General features: G+C 40.1%; 1 protein-coding gene across 6 annotated transcripts in view; it reads right to left on the reverse strand.

Moving 5' to 3' along the window:
- mtmr4 (myotubularin related protein 4) overlaps positions 1-15,868 on the reverse strand; it is a 71,030-nt gene that overhangs the window by 25,055 nt on the left and 30,107 nt on the right. For all 6 annotated transcript variants that reach the window (XM_017460447.3, XM_047151762.2, XM_047151760.2 and 3 more), the window contains one exon: positions 7,206-7,295. In XM_017460447.3, the coding sequence (XP_017315936.1) occupies positions 7,206-7,295 (90 nt within the window). The remainder of the gene's footprint in view (positions 1-7,205; positions 7,296-15,868) is intronic.

Consider the following 15,868-nt stretch of genomic DNA (forward strand, 5'->3'; position numbering starts at 1 on the left):
AAACAGTGCTAAATAAAACATTCCCTCATGCTTTTGATTAGTTAAACAGTGGGTTATTCATTTCAGTACCAGAGTCAGTATTTGTATCGACGAGTACCACAAAACACATACTCGATACAGTTACTTACCTGTATCCAGGTCAAGTACCCGTGTTAGTTTCTCATCATATGGTGGTATCCGTTAAAGTTACATTAAAGTTCCCCTAAAAGTTGTGCGGTCGCAGCATCTTTTCCTGCATCCTGTTACTGCTAGTTTAACTGTAGCAACAATAAATTACCTTTAAGTTTCAATGCACCTTTTATTCTGCATTTGGTTTAGGTGCAGCAGCTGACCAAAGAGAACTTTCTGGGCTTTTCCCCCACTGTACTTGGTGGGAATTTGATCAAACAACTGTAATTTACCACACTGTGTGGTCTGGTAGAAAAGTGTGTTTAACCAGTCTATAATATTACTTCCATCTCCACCCCTATGGTGCTGCAGTATCACAGAACCTGCTTCATCTCTGCATTTACAAAATGTCCTCCTGCCTCTCAAGTGTATTTATGCTGCAGTAAGTGTGCGAGTCTGTGAGGTAGAATTTCACTGTTGCCGTGATGGTGTGCAATGTCTTTTCTCCTAAAATGGCCCATTAGCTATTACCTGTGCTGACTGTACAAAAAAATTGGGGGGGGGGGGGGGGGGGGGGGGACCTCAGACATACGGAGTATTGAGTATTATTTTCGAAAAAGCGATTTCATACAACAATGACGTTGGTAGAGAAGGCATTCTAATGGTTTCATTACTGTTGGGTGTATGCATCATTTGGAGGTGAGTAAGATGAATGCCAGTGTTTAAAATGCACAGGAAATGTGTGTGCTAACAAAAAGCCAAAGTGTGAACGTGCTGACGTTTAACTGATAATCTGCCGAGTGTTTTTCTTTAGCAGACATATGCTTCAGTGATGGTTCCCTTTCATTCACTGATAACAGGACAGAAACACACCTCATGATGGAACATTCAGATAAGCGCTGGACTAAAATACATATGCACGCACCCACATACAATGCAAAATGTTAGAAGAAGCCATTTAAATGGAGAGAAAACAACAAAAGGTCTGTACAGTGTAAAAAAAAAAAAAAAAGATTTGGCTCCTTAGTTACTTTAAAGCCAAAATAGCTTTAAGATGAGTCATTTTATTTAGAGGATAAAATGACTCAGAATCCACAAAACCCTTACAAGTTTTTCCAGCTATACACACACACACACACTCTTATGTAGCTCAGTTTTCAATTAAGTACAGTGGTGGCTCATCAACCATAGAGGCAGGTGGTGCCTCCATGGATAGGACTTGTTTGTCTGGCACATCTTACAGATGCTCGATCAGATTTGGGGAATCTGGAGGCCTTGAACTCTGCGTCATGTGCCTCAAACTGTTCTGAACAATTCGTGCAGTGTAGCAGGACACATTATCCTGTTAAAAGAGGTCACTGCCATTAAGGAACACTTGCCATGAAGGGGTGTGCTTGGTCTGCACCAATGTTTAGGTACGTGGTACATGTCAAAATAACATCCACATGAATGCCAGGATCCAAGGTTCACTTACTGCCTTATACATACCATCTACAGGTGAAAATGCAATGAGAATCAATGATATTAACTTCAGCTGTCGGTGGTTTTAATGTTATGGCTGATTGGTGTTGTGATGAGGACATTATGAAGAGATGTATAACAACTCCATACATGTTAAATTCTGTTGAAATACTACTTACATATTTTGAGTGGTCAAAGATGTAGAAATTGTTGAGTGAGATATATATATATATATATATATATATATATATATATATATATATATATATATATATATATATATATATATATATATATATATATATATATATATATATGTGTGTGTGTGTGTGTGTGTATATAAATAAACAAACAGATGTTCCCATTTATTTGGCTGCCTTTCTAGATGTTGCACTGCATCTAATGACCAAAATGGAGAACTGCAACAAGCACTAAGAGAGGCACACTGGGGCAGGTACGACACTTCCCCGTTCTCACTCTATGAACATTTTCAGTGGTAGACATGAATGTTAATGATGGGGTTGCAAGACCACATTTTTTTATTGTGATAATTAAAAAAAAAATAAAAATGCCACATCCAACAAGATCTTATTTGGAATAAATACGTAAACAATGATTATGGTATTATGGAGTGAATAATGTCTGTACATCAGTAACCCGTGAAATCTGGCAACCCTGATTAATGATTTATAGCTCTTCAATGTGCGCCTCGCTGGCAATGAGAAACACACCTGCTGTATCAAACACAGCTGAAGAAAGGTACATCTAAAACCACTCAAAACGTGCTGATGGACCGTGTACGGATTGACTAGGTTAATCTAAGGAAGCAGGTGATGGTGAAGTCAATTATTATTAATGTCTGTGCGCTTAGTCCCTATGTTACAGATACGGTGAATAGAGACTGGTGAAAATGATGCTGGAGGTTTTATTTAATCTCAGCATCCTCAGTGGATTTAAAAACAGAAAGATTTCCACTCAGTGAGTCAGGCTATAGTGCCACACTCAGCCAAATGCAACTCATCTCCCCCATCTGTTATTCATCAGCTCCTCCATGTTCAACTCTCTCCCTAAACACCTGACCTGAGGAGAGAGAGAGAGTGTGAGAGTGTGTGTGTGTGTACCTATCAGAGACAGATGGATGCAAAGGTGCCAAAACAAAGGGCACTGGATGAGCAAAACCTCAATATTGGAGAGGAAAAAGATGACTAACCGCCATAAAGCTTCAGCATATTCACCAAGCTGAGACGGTCACGCACACACACAAAGTTGGACACACAAGGAAGTCGGACACAATGAGAAACACACAAAGACCGACAAAACACACGCACACACAAACGGAAAGACACACAATGACACAAGGACAGAGGTGTACACAAACACACACGTCATGACCATCACAGAGAAAGGACATTTAATAATGATAACAGACTCCACAGCACACATAGCAACAGTAAAACACCACACGAAACACTTCTGCCTTGAACAACACTCGCACAGCTACAGAAATCTTGATGGACTTTCATGTAAACCTCATTTCTCAAAATACAAGCAAAACAAAATCAAGGCTATTAAGTGAAACTATGATTCATATTTTTGAAATCTTTTCCTTCTTATCAAATTGGAAGTATAATGCTGATCCGTTTTCTTAAATAGATCAGAATGATGATCATAATACATAAACTGCAATTACTGGAACTGCAGTTAATCTAGCAGAAGTAGGAAAACTAAAAATCGACCCATAAACACGGCTAATTGCTGCCACTCGTGAGTGGAACAGTGGGAGCTGAAACGCTCGGATTTGTGCATGGAAGAGGATGTTCATGGCCCGTTTTGCGCACATAAAAAAAAAAAATATATATTTTATATATATATATATATATATATATATATATATATATATATATATATATATCCAGTGGGCGCATGGGTGCACTCTAAAATAAGACAGAATAAGACTAACACAACCACGGCCATCATTTCATAAGAATAATGAAGTATGAGGAAGACGTTCTCAAGGACTTTCATCTTATAAAGCAAACTGAAAATAGAGACCATATTCACATCTCTTCTGCTGTCATGTTTACGGAGCTGCAGCAGCCTCCCTGATGGCCAAAGCAATCTGCGGAAAAGCGCATTCATTTTTCATGGAGCTGCAGCCGAACAGGAGCAGCCTTGGAATCAGAAAAGCTTCAAAGGGATCAGGTGAGGTCCGGAGGCAGAAATATGGCTATGGAGGGACAGAGTCGAACGACAGACGCTCATGCCGCACAAGAGAGCACGCATGGGGGGGGGGGGGCATAAAAATTTCATAAAGTATTATTTAATGTTCTGTATAACATTCTGAATCAAGTAACCACCAGAAAAACAGCAATAAGACAAAAATTAATTACAATGAAACATTCTCCTCGCGCTTTCATGCAGGTTTTCCTGTAGCTGTTTGCTCCGCCTCACTGCAAGTATCAAAGCCTAGTAGTGTCTAATTAGACAGCGGGAGAGACAGTAAGCCTGACAGACAGACAGCTACTGCTGAGTAAAACTGGGCAGGGAAACTTGGAGAAGGGTACACAGGGTCAGAAAGTTCCTACTGCTCCTGTCACTGGCAGTGTGACAGAGATAATGCTGTTTAACAAAAAGAAAAATGTCATAGATAAGAAGTGCCACACATACAACCGCTTCCTCGACCGAACCGAAACCGTATTTGCAGCGAGTGTGAATGAGCGAGGCAATCCTGGTCTAGTTCTAAGTGAACGCTAGCGAAGTTCGACTGTAAAGTGACTGGAACCAACTACATGAACCAAAAAAAACAACAAAACAAAAAAAAAAAAAAAAAAAAAAAAAGTGTGTCCATACACAGGGGACTGTGTTTGCAGCACCACGTTGGTTGTGCCTTCGTCAGTGGATGCTCGTGGACATCCGCTTCTTGGTCGGTCCCCAACACTTCCGGTCTTTTTGAATTTGTTAACAGTGTCGTGCGTGATGCGCTCGCCACGTTTCCTGTTAAAGTCCATCGTAACCTTGCAACAGCTTGTCAATCCAGCCAAGAGAACGATTTCAAAACGTTCCTTTGTCAAAGGCATTCTTAGATAGAGATAGAAAAGTACTTTATTGATCCATCCATCCATTCATCTTCTACCGCTTACTCCTTTTCAGGGTCACAGGGGAACCTGGAGCCTATCCCAGGGAGCATCGGGCACAGGGCGGGGTACACCCTGGACAGGGTGCTAGTCCATCACAGGGCACACTCACATACACACTCCCACACCCATTCATACACTACGGACACTTTAGACACGCCAATCAGCCTACCATGCAGGTCTTTGGACTGTGGGAGGAAACCGGAGTACCCGGAGGAAGCCCCTGCAACACAGGGAGAACATGCAAACTCCGCACACACATGGCCCCGAACCCTGAAGGTGTGAGGCGAACGTGCTAACCACTAAACCACCGTCCACCCACTTTAAATGATCCCCCAAGTGGAAATTAAAGGCTGAAATCTGAAAAAAGATATTAAAATAGATAGATAAACTAAAAATCATAAATTGAGCATTAAAATTTTTGGAAGGACATTTTGCTAACATGTGGTAATTTTCCCCTTTGTATGGTGACTTTTGCGTCACCTTGTATTTTGGGTTTTAAGTTTTACAGAAGCAAGCTTCTAAACTGAGCCGTAAGGCCTAATCTGAACCAAAGGACAGAGCTGTAGTGCTGCAGAAATGTGTTCTTGGACACTTGGACCAACATACAAAGCACTGGATGCGATGCACAAAGTTTGATCCAGAATTTAATTTCTCAGTGCTTCACAGTTCTCATCACCGACGCAGTGAAATGAGTGAATCTAATACTACTGAGACTGTGTGCCTTCACATGTGACCCAAATAATTGAGTCAGAAACAATGATTCATCCTGGCCTTTTTTGGTGGCACGAGTATCACCAGTTCGGGTTTTACAGAAAGACAAATTTCATAAGTCACATCTGTGCGTGAAATCTTCACAAGGCAGAATATATCCCTTTATTGTTATAATCCACTGATCACATTAAATAATTCTTGCTGGTTTACTTTTGCTGGTCTTGGATCAATAGTTCAGGTGAAGGATTTCTAATTACATGTACACAAAATCCTCAGCATATCTGAGGCATAATCACTCTTCTTTAAACGTGTTCTTTGCTTCATATACTCAGTCCTGTAAGTGGAGGTCTTTTACCTGAAAACCTCAAACTGCTGTTTTCAGATGAAGCAGAGGTCCATTTCCCAAAAACCGGGCTCAAAAACAACTTTCACAGTTGACTAAATGTAACAAACGAATTTGGGTTCTCAAAAAAAGTGTGAACGCCACCACCCATCATTCTTCATTTTGAAGACAACTAATTACACAGTAAAATAATTACATAATGCTGCCAATGCTTGGGGTACGCATCATGCGTTTGTGTGTCCTGCTAATCCTGAGAACTGGTGATTTCCTGCCATGACGTTGACTACAAAGCATTAAATCAGGCCATTAGATGAAAAGTGTGAGCTGTTCTCCATAGAGCTGCTCTGGAATGAACAGTTCTGCAGCTCCCCTGCTAAGCCATGAGATCATCATTTGGAGTAAGTCCAGCACTTCTATTACAAATGACTATCTTTTCTCTCTTTTTTTTGTTACCCAACACACACACACTTTCCTTTTTTAGCTCCAGTCCAATCTCCCACTTCCATTCTTCACCTTTCTCCCTCTCTCAGTCTGTCTGGTTGGCTTTCTAATCCGGCCCATGTAATTGCTTGAGCTCTAGCTGTAAGCCTTCAGCAATGTGGGCTGAGGGCTAATAGAGAAGTGACAGTCACAGAGATGTGTGTGTTCATGAACGCTGGCTAAAGTTGTACTGTATTGGGCTCTTTCTGTAGACGAATGAACAAAATGGTTCCTTCTATGCTATTAAAAAGGTACAGTCAGCAATTTAGGTGGAAGTAAGCGGTGACTAAATATAGCCCTTAGTTTAGTGTTCCCTCTGAAGTCACACCCCCAAAATACCTAAATCATAGCACAAGAGCTTTCTGAAATGATAGGAGAAAAGAAAATATAGAGCAAGTGGTGATCTTCGGGGCCAAAGCACCACTCAATGCACTACGTGCTTGGCCCCCTAATAAGGAAAACTCTTGCTTTGTGTTTGGACCCCCAAATTAACGGAACATTCTGACCGAGAGAGAGAGAGAGAGAGATTAAACAGGTGTACAAGGAAGTGTCAAATCTAACACGTTGCAAATAATTTGTAACTAATGTTAATGAAAATTATAAAGTAATTTAAAAAACCTCTGCTCTCAAACAGTTTGAGCGGCAGATGGAAACAGTTCACGCTTTCTACGAGTGACATCAGACAAGCGATTTGTAATCACCGATCATGTCAAGTATCAAGTGGTGGTCCAATGCTCAAGGACCACTCCAGTAAGGATTTGATACACCACATAGCAACAGACTCAATAGGAAGAATATAAAGAAGCAAAAACAAAGTTCCTGCTAGCACAGACACGGTGTCTGTCTGGGTTTTTTGGTTCAGTTTTTTTTTTTTTATTATTCCACAGTATCCTGAATTTTGGGGCAAGAAATTTAAATTTTGGTGCATCATGTGACAAAAAAAAAGAAAAAAGAAAACAGCTGACCTGTAGACTGTCATCTTCTTTGACCAGCTCTTTCTGGGGGAACAGATCCTTGGCCTGGATATACTCCAAACTGGGAGGCCCCTCCTCACCCTGCAACACAACAGTAATCACACACAAAGTGTTACAGAAAGCATACACATACACAAAAAATGATATTCAGCATAATAATTGTGCCTAAAGACGTATACAGAAGTAAAACCCTGTAATATGCAAATGAACATTTGTGTTCTGGTCAAACTCATGGAGACAAATATTTAAAGGATTAATTCAGCTAAAATAAAAAAAATATTATATATATATATATATATATATATATATATATATATATATATATATATATATATATATATATATATATATATATATATATATATATATACACATATATCCCTTTTTGCAAATCTATCTGATCAGGCAAGATGCGTTTACTGTTGGATAATATCTTAAATTTTTTCCTCAGCACTATGAGCCTAAAGTTAAGTCATTTTTGGGTGAACTAGCCTTCCCATTACTTGCTGAGCACATTAGCCTTGTAACTCCTGTGTAGTATTAAGAAGCAGACATGAGACACCAACTTGATCGGCTACATTTGCATGAAGTACAAAATTACCAGAGTTTATAATTATGTTTGCACAAAATCACTATTCTCGTCCATATCATGCACTTTTAAACTAAAGCTTCAGCAGATTCTAGGCAATATCTCTACTGTTCCGAAGATTAACACAAGTGCTAACATGAGCGAATTAGTTACCATGCTAAGGCAAGTGTTCGGAAGCGGGTTATGTGCTTGTACATGCACATATATTTATATTTAAAAAAAAAAAAAAAAAAAAAAAAAAAAAAAACCCCAAACAAAAAAAAAGGATAAAATCCATCAATCAGGAGTTTACCAATACAGATTCCTAGAAAGTTTCTTTCTGGTCTAATGTAAAACGTCATTTCAAGTCTTAATCTGTAATTGCAACCAACAAGGTCCCAACAATCACGTAGCAGATTAAACATTGACTGAGAAGGACCTTGAGCAATCACTGAGCTTGCCACTGGAAATGACTACAATAAACCCAGACAGTGCTTTAAAGTTAAAAGATCTACATCTTTAGGACAGTGGTAACCAACCCTGTTCCTGAAGACTACCTTCCTGAAGACTCCAACCATAATCATGCCCACCTGACCATCTAAATCAATACCTTGAGAAGTTCTTGATCAACTCAAACAATTGTTTTAGATTTTTAGGAGGAAATGAAACATGCAGGAAGGTTGATCTCAAGAAGAGCGTTGATGACCAGTGCACTAAAACAACAAGTGATGGACTTGTTTAAAGAACTGGCATAAAAAGATAAATGGGCCAGGAACCGAGTCCTGTGTTCTCTGCACTGAGGAGCAGCTGAAAGACATGCCAGATGTCTTGCGTGATAAACCCATATATGCATATACAGCACACTGTTACAACTTTACAGATGCACAAAACTTCTTTGGTTTCATGAATTCATTCTAAATAAATAAACAGATATAGTTAGATGCTGTTAAAACACTTTTATACTTGTTTTGTATTAGTTTGCTACGTGCAAGTATGCAAGAAATCCCGCACAACTTGTTGATCTATCAGTTCTAAGTATAAAATGGAACGTACGCCAAAAGCTGATGAAGTATCTCCACATTGCAAAATGTAACCTAATGAGGCAGCCAGACACAAACATAACACCAGTCTGGACTCACTGGTGAGACGTGACCAGAATATGCTCTTGATCCGAGTCCACCTCACACTCGGGTATGCCAGCTTAAAAAGTTAAAGGTCAGACTGAACATTAGCAGGTGCTTGGATGCTAATATGCAGGAGCAATCATACGTGGGTCATTTTGGGGACAGAAACGAAGACACACTTGACCAGGGACAAACAGGAAAATTTTTCTGTATGTAAAGCAGTTAGTTGTTGAACAGCTGAAGCAGACTTAACTTTCCAAATCTCAGAAATCACTGATCTGCTTACACTACAAGACTGCCAATCCCTTGCAATCAGTTCTTTGATGCAGGCAGCAAGGATAGTCTGTTCTGCAAAGAGAACCAGAGGTACAGTCCAAAACAATTTATATTGTGGACCAACCGGAACCATGTCATGTATGTTTTATTTTATAATTTGTAAATAATTTCTTATAAATGCAATATTATTGCGGTTACATTTTGCCCTCATCCTACCATACAGATAAATGGATGATCGAACTGGATTCAGGGATCTGCTGCGCGTGACCGCAGATGAATCTCATTTCCACTCTGATGCTCACCGGCTATTGCTCATCGCTGTTCTGGCAACTAGCCTCAGAGGAGGAGCTTACACTATATGACTCATTGCTATGAATATCAAACTTGCCTGAAAATATTGACACTCAACAAATGGTTGCCATAGCCAGTAGTTGCTGAGCTTGGGTGGTAGCCAACAAGCCTTAAAATTAATCTATGACTTGGAAACCTCGGCTAAAGTCTTATAGTTTGCACTAAAGAAAATCCTGTGCTGCAGTCAACTGACAGTCAGTAAGTACAAATGCCTATTATATAATAAATTTCTAAAGCCTGGCTTGCTGACTTTGAGCCAGCTTGTGCATTTGCCTTCATTAGTGCAAGGAAAGATGAGACAAATCAAGACGACTACCCAAAAACATCCGGTTATCCAATTCACTTCACATCTGACGGGGAATGAACCATCCAACATAGAAACCCTCTTTAAAAAGACACACAGCTAATTCACATCCTTCCTTACCAAGCTCACCCAAACAACAGATGTGAGAGAGACAGACAGACACAGACAGCAATCCAGATGGCAGGACAGAGGACATACTGAAGAGAGGAGAGAGTAGAGGAGAGCGTGACCTTCCAAAGGCCTACGAGAAGATCTGTAACTTCAACTCTAATTAAAACCAGTCACTACAGAGCTATAGTTATTATATCCTAGTCTGTCTAGTCATTTCATTAAGCTACAGTGCAAATGAGGTCATCAAGATTATACAATATTAAACTGCTTTTCATAAGTTCTGCGTTTTAGCGGGTAATACCGCAGAATGGCCAAGAGGCAACTCTGCCACTAAAAATGAGGACAAACAATGACTCAACATTTCCTGCATTACCCAACACGGGTCCTCGCCTTATCAAAACACTGACCTGAGTTAACCTAGAGGCCAGAGATGTGAAAAGAATACTGCAATAAATGTGTGGCAGCTGGAGGAACCCTTCACATGGTCAAATTCTGACCACATCTATAAAAATAGGTTTGCTTTATTATCTATGTTTGTATATACATAAGAGCCACCTTTAATTGTGAGTGCTTATATATTACATTAAACCAAAAATTGCAGCAAGCGGTTTGTAATTCGTTTCTAAGAACAGCATTGTACTTAACCAGTAGAAAATGTTTCTGCTTCTAAACCTGCTATGAACAGCATCACATTTCCAGAAATAACACTGATATTGCCCAACTAGTGCAAGTTAACCCACTTGCAGAAATGTCTCCTGCACCTACTCCCCCGCAAAACTCATCCTACATTAGCACAGTCTCCAAGGCGGGTACTGAACTCCCATCATCCATCAGTGCCAGTGTGCCGACAGCCTGGAGACGGCATGGCAACACCCAGCCCTCTGTTTAGCCAGACGTGCCAGACATTACCTGCTGAGCTCATGGTAGTGTTAGACAGATATTACGTGAGAGTCACAGATTGTGCAGCAGTTCAAGTATAAGTCAATAGCAATACTGACCTTTCAGCACAATACAAATACAATATCAAATCAAAGCTTAATGGTTATAGTTGACCAAACACATAAGTAGCCATATTTGAGTGATTTTCCACAGGTTATCAGTGCTACACTGTGATTCAATGGAAAAAAACAGCATCATCTATGTGAAAAAAAAGAAAAATCTGATTCAGCAAAATGAATGAATCCGAAATGAATAAAAACACTTCATAGTCTCCAAGATTAGTGGGAGGATCTTATCTGTACATCAAATGCATTGATTTCTAACTTCCAAACTACTGTTATCCATCCCATCGGAAAGTGAAGACTCCAATGGTACAGGAACCCTGTTTATTTATTTATTTACTTACTTACTAAAGTATAAATCAGGTTCTAAGCTATGTTACCAAATTGTCCAAAAGTCCACCAAGTGACACCGAAGTGTCACCAAAGCACTTCTCTCTGAGCATTTGACATGTATGTCTGTGCTAGACAAACTGAGTGACAAGCAGGGATGAGGTCAAGACCAGAAAACCTGCCAGGCTTCTATAAAGCATGCTGAATTAGATGCTGGTTTTGGATTTTAGCTATGAAAGATATGCATCAAGCCATCCATCCATTTTCTGTACCGCAACTCAGGGTTGTGGGGAGCCTGGAGTGGGTGCCAACCCATCACAGAGCACAATCACACACACCTATTTGGACAATTTAGAGATGCCAACCTACAATGCATGTTTTCGGACTGGGGGAGGAAATCAGAGTACCCGGAGGAAACCCCGAAGCACGGGGAGAACATGCAAACTCCGTGCACACACAGGGCAGAGGTGGGAATTGAACCCCCAACACTGGATGTGTGAGGCTGGAGGTGTCCGTCCATCTCCCACATTTCCTGCCCCCCACCGGGAATGTAGGAGGTAGCCTGACGAATCCATCTGAGCATTGGATTAGAAGGATGGCACTCCATGCAAGTAAATTGGCTCGTGGATAGAGATAAGAGTAGAAGCCAAAATGAGGCAATTGCATAATAAAGACAAGCTTCAGTTTTGATTCAAATCACACAACGCCACTGATACCATGTAAGAGCATCAATAAGCACTCCAAGTTAGCATGTGTAGGTAATTTGCCACTACACACAAGCCCATTGGTATGTTAATTCTACACTATAAATCCTTATTAGTCTGGTGCTCGAAAAAAGACTCCAAAGAGGCAAAGCGAGTGGGGGGGACAGTGCGTTAAATGAAGAAGAAACGAAAATCAAGTAAAGAGTGAAGGACCAATTAGTGGCTGTGTCGAGTGCATTTGGCAGGTCTAACAGAACGGAACCAACCCGGAAAAATGACAGGACATGCCAAATCGCCCAGGACCAACTCCCTGAGATTTGGGCCAATACCTCTGCTGGATGCTCATTCCCGTAAAAGCCAAACTGGCTTGGTTAGTCAGATGACACCTCAGGGACAATGATTGTTCACTACTCTTGCTGTAAAGTCATTTGGGAGACATTGTCTCCATTTCTCACATTACTAACATAACTTGTGCTCTCTCTCCCCATTTCTTCCCTTTTCTCTTTCTGATAAACATCCCACCTCTTTCACAAGGATCCATTAAACTGATGAATGGAATTCCAATCTTTCCATTTACACTTGGCATGAGGCCACGAGGGCAGATGTGGCAGAAGCTCAAGGGTTCGATTAGCAAAATGGACCATCTCAAGAGTGTATGGAAAAATTTCTTTTCAAAGCAGTGTACTCCCCACAAAAGCCTGATCAGCTTGCAGTCGTGTTAAATGAATATGGGAGCAGTCTCAAGACTATCACTCATTACACTGAACAAGATGATCCAAATAAACTATTGGCTGAAGTTGATTATAGACTATATTATAACGTGTCCTCCATGTCAAATGATACAAGGATGATCCGTAAATGTAAGACCTGAGATTAAACAGTTACGTTCTACTCAAGTCATCAATTAGGACGATCTGGACATGGGGACCCATAAACAAAAATGCTTTAAAGTGTAAGTAATAAAGATATTTTTCTGACTGTTAGCATGTTTCCATTACATTTCACCACTGTCAAAAACATTTGTAGCTGTACTGAGAGTTTTGCATAAATCTATGCCGTCCTTTTTGCTTTTAGACACTGCCAGAACTTTGATGTCAGCAGTCTTTAAATCAGCCACCACATTATGTATCCGAAGACCACCGATCTCAACTTGCAACCAAAGAATTCTTTTACAATTTAGGAGTTTTGTCTGTGACCAACAATTCATTATTATTTGCATTTAAAACAATTCTGCCTGCAGGATTCAGGTCAAGTGTTCTAAATAAAATGTATACTGACAGAATTCAGAAAAAAATCCATTTATGTGCTCGGAGACACCAGATTCACTCTGTAATTAATTAACCTAATTTATTAGGAGAGTTAGAAAAACACAAATCTGTGAAGTCCAATCTGCAGGACAGGAATTGAGTAGCCTTGTATTAAGCAGTCCCTCCATGATCATGCGATTTTGCTGATCAACGCTGAAATTAACGCAAAATCAAGCAAACTCCGCAATTAGTCAGAGCTTGAAATTTTTCTATATTATTGCAGATTTTCCACAGATTTGAGCCAAGACGTGTCACGTGACATCACGACACGTATTCAGCCAAAGCCCTAAAAAGGTCTCATTTTCCAACAAAAACTGGAAAAACCTTTCAAAACTATTTTGTGCAATTGCAATTTCACCAATTCAAAATAAAAATTAAAATCTCAGCAAAATCAAGCATTTTTGGTCACAACAACCATAAAAAATTATCAATTAAAAAAAAAAACAAAAAACAACAAAAAAAAAACAAAAAAAAAACAACACTCTGAACTCCTGTACGGACCGATTAAGCTGTTAAACTGCATTTAAAATGGTCATGTACAGCACAGCAGGGTTTCAAACACACAGTCTGCAAGATCTCAAGCTTCCAATCCATCCCACCAAATGAATGCAGAATCTGTGTGTTGAAAATTAAAACTACCATGTAGACTATAACTGAACTGAAAGGTTTGACAAAGCGCTAGGTTGTTATTCTACTAGGCGGCAAAATAGAGCCATCAACTCAGCTGCTAGTGAAACTGAATATCCGAATGATATTAGCAAAAGATTTTATGTACAATCCCAATTAAGTTCAGGTCAGCTCCACAAGTTTAAAATAGGGGTTTAAACTGCAGTCTGTTCATCCGTTTTACAGGTGATACATGTTCAGTTTTTTTGGACTCCGAATATACTTTTCAGATCAAATAAGAAGAGTCATTGATGTGTTATTGGTCTACTGAATAGATTTTGTCATTGACATTGGACTCCGTGGAACGTGGCTCATGAGTCTGACGTGCAGGGCTTGTAGATACAAATGAGCGTGTTTACGTCAAGAGCATTGCTCAAATGCACAAAGGATGCTCAAAGGTGAGAGGCTTATCTGGCACGAGCACCAAATTACATAACAGCAAACAAACAAGCAGTAAGGGTAGAGGAATAAAATCAACTGCAACAAATTACCTTAAATTAGGAAATGGAGCAATCTTAAAATGAAAAGCTCTTAACAAATCATTTGCTGTTGACGATACACCATTTGTGCTGGCGTCATAGTGGAAAGTAGTGCGTGTCTACTTATTCATGAAGTGAATAAAAAAAAAAGACAAGAAAGAGATGGATGCTAGAACACCTGCAGCGCTCATCTGGTATTCTGGGAGACTGTCTTGCTCCAGACAGAAGCAATACATCTCCAAAAAGAGTGCGTGAGGTTTAATACCAGCCTCTCGGAAGTCCACCATGGATATTCAGCATGTTACTCCATCAAATGAGCTATCCACCACCATCTTTCTCCTCCTGCTATGTATCCATCATTCCTCCTTTACAGGTTCTCTGTGGACCGACGATGACGTGGCGAGTCGTGCCGTGTTTCGGAGAAGCGCAAGTATCGTATTACTGAAGTCTGGTTTATAACCACTCCGCATGGGTGTGTGATTATGCATGAGCTCCGAGAGGGACTGTGAGAGCAAAACGAGAGGAGATTATTCACTTCAAAACAAGAAAAGACCAAATTACACCCAGGGAGAAATAGAGAGTATTAAAATCTACAACTCATGCAGACACACTTTCTTACATTGCCCCAGATATGTAAGGGGGGGGGGGGGGGGGGGGGGTATTCAATTGAGCAAGATTCAGAGACATGCATGACAGATAAATCGAGGAAAATAAGTGTGAGAAATAGAAAAAAATAAAAAGGTAATAAGTGTGTGTTTGTAATAGGGAAATATGAGATTGAACCATATCAGAGTGAGCGTCATTAATAAATATTAAGGTTTTCCTAAACACTACATGGTACAGCTACATCTTATTAAACATTTAATTCAAACGCCTTTCATCGACATTCTGACAACGCTTTCCTACATGACCCACAATGACATCCGACTACCTGCTGATAACGGTGCTAGTTGAATTTAACATTTGCTTCATCTCTACCTAAAGAGAGTGATGCAGCAGCACTTTAGTCCTTCAGTCTTTCCAGCTCTCTTGCCTCCTAATTTGTACACTCTGCACAAACAGATCGGCTTCCAAAGCTTCAACTCTCACCTTGATACCATCAACAACATAGTGCTCATCATCGTGTTCGTCACTAACTAGACGTGCCGTGTCTCTGCGCAACCCTGCAGCATACAGCTGCACTGAATTCTGCAATTTTGGAGCTCAGTGTTTGGAGTCCCCACCATTTCTACGTTGGATTTCTCATTAAAATGTGACACCACTGGAAAATGGCGAGTGAGAAGAAGTTCGCTCCTAAACCCCCCACAAAAAACCCCCCAAAAAACAATTGCTAACACAGTTACAGTGGTGTTCAAACAACGACCCTCTGTGATGTCACCATACTTTCTCACAGGAATACCGAAAATACAGCAGCAACCACCAGAACCGCTGAG

The sequence above is a fragment of the Ictalurus punctatus genome, chromosome 28 (assembly GCF_001660625.3).
Source record: "Ictalurus punctatus breed USDA103 chromosome 28, Coco_2.0, whole genome shotgun sequence".
Classification (NCBI taxonomy): Eukaryota; Metazoa; Chordata; class Actinopteri; order Siluriformes; family Ictaluridae; genus Ictalurus; species Ictalurus punctatus.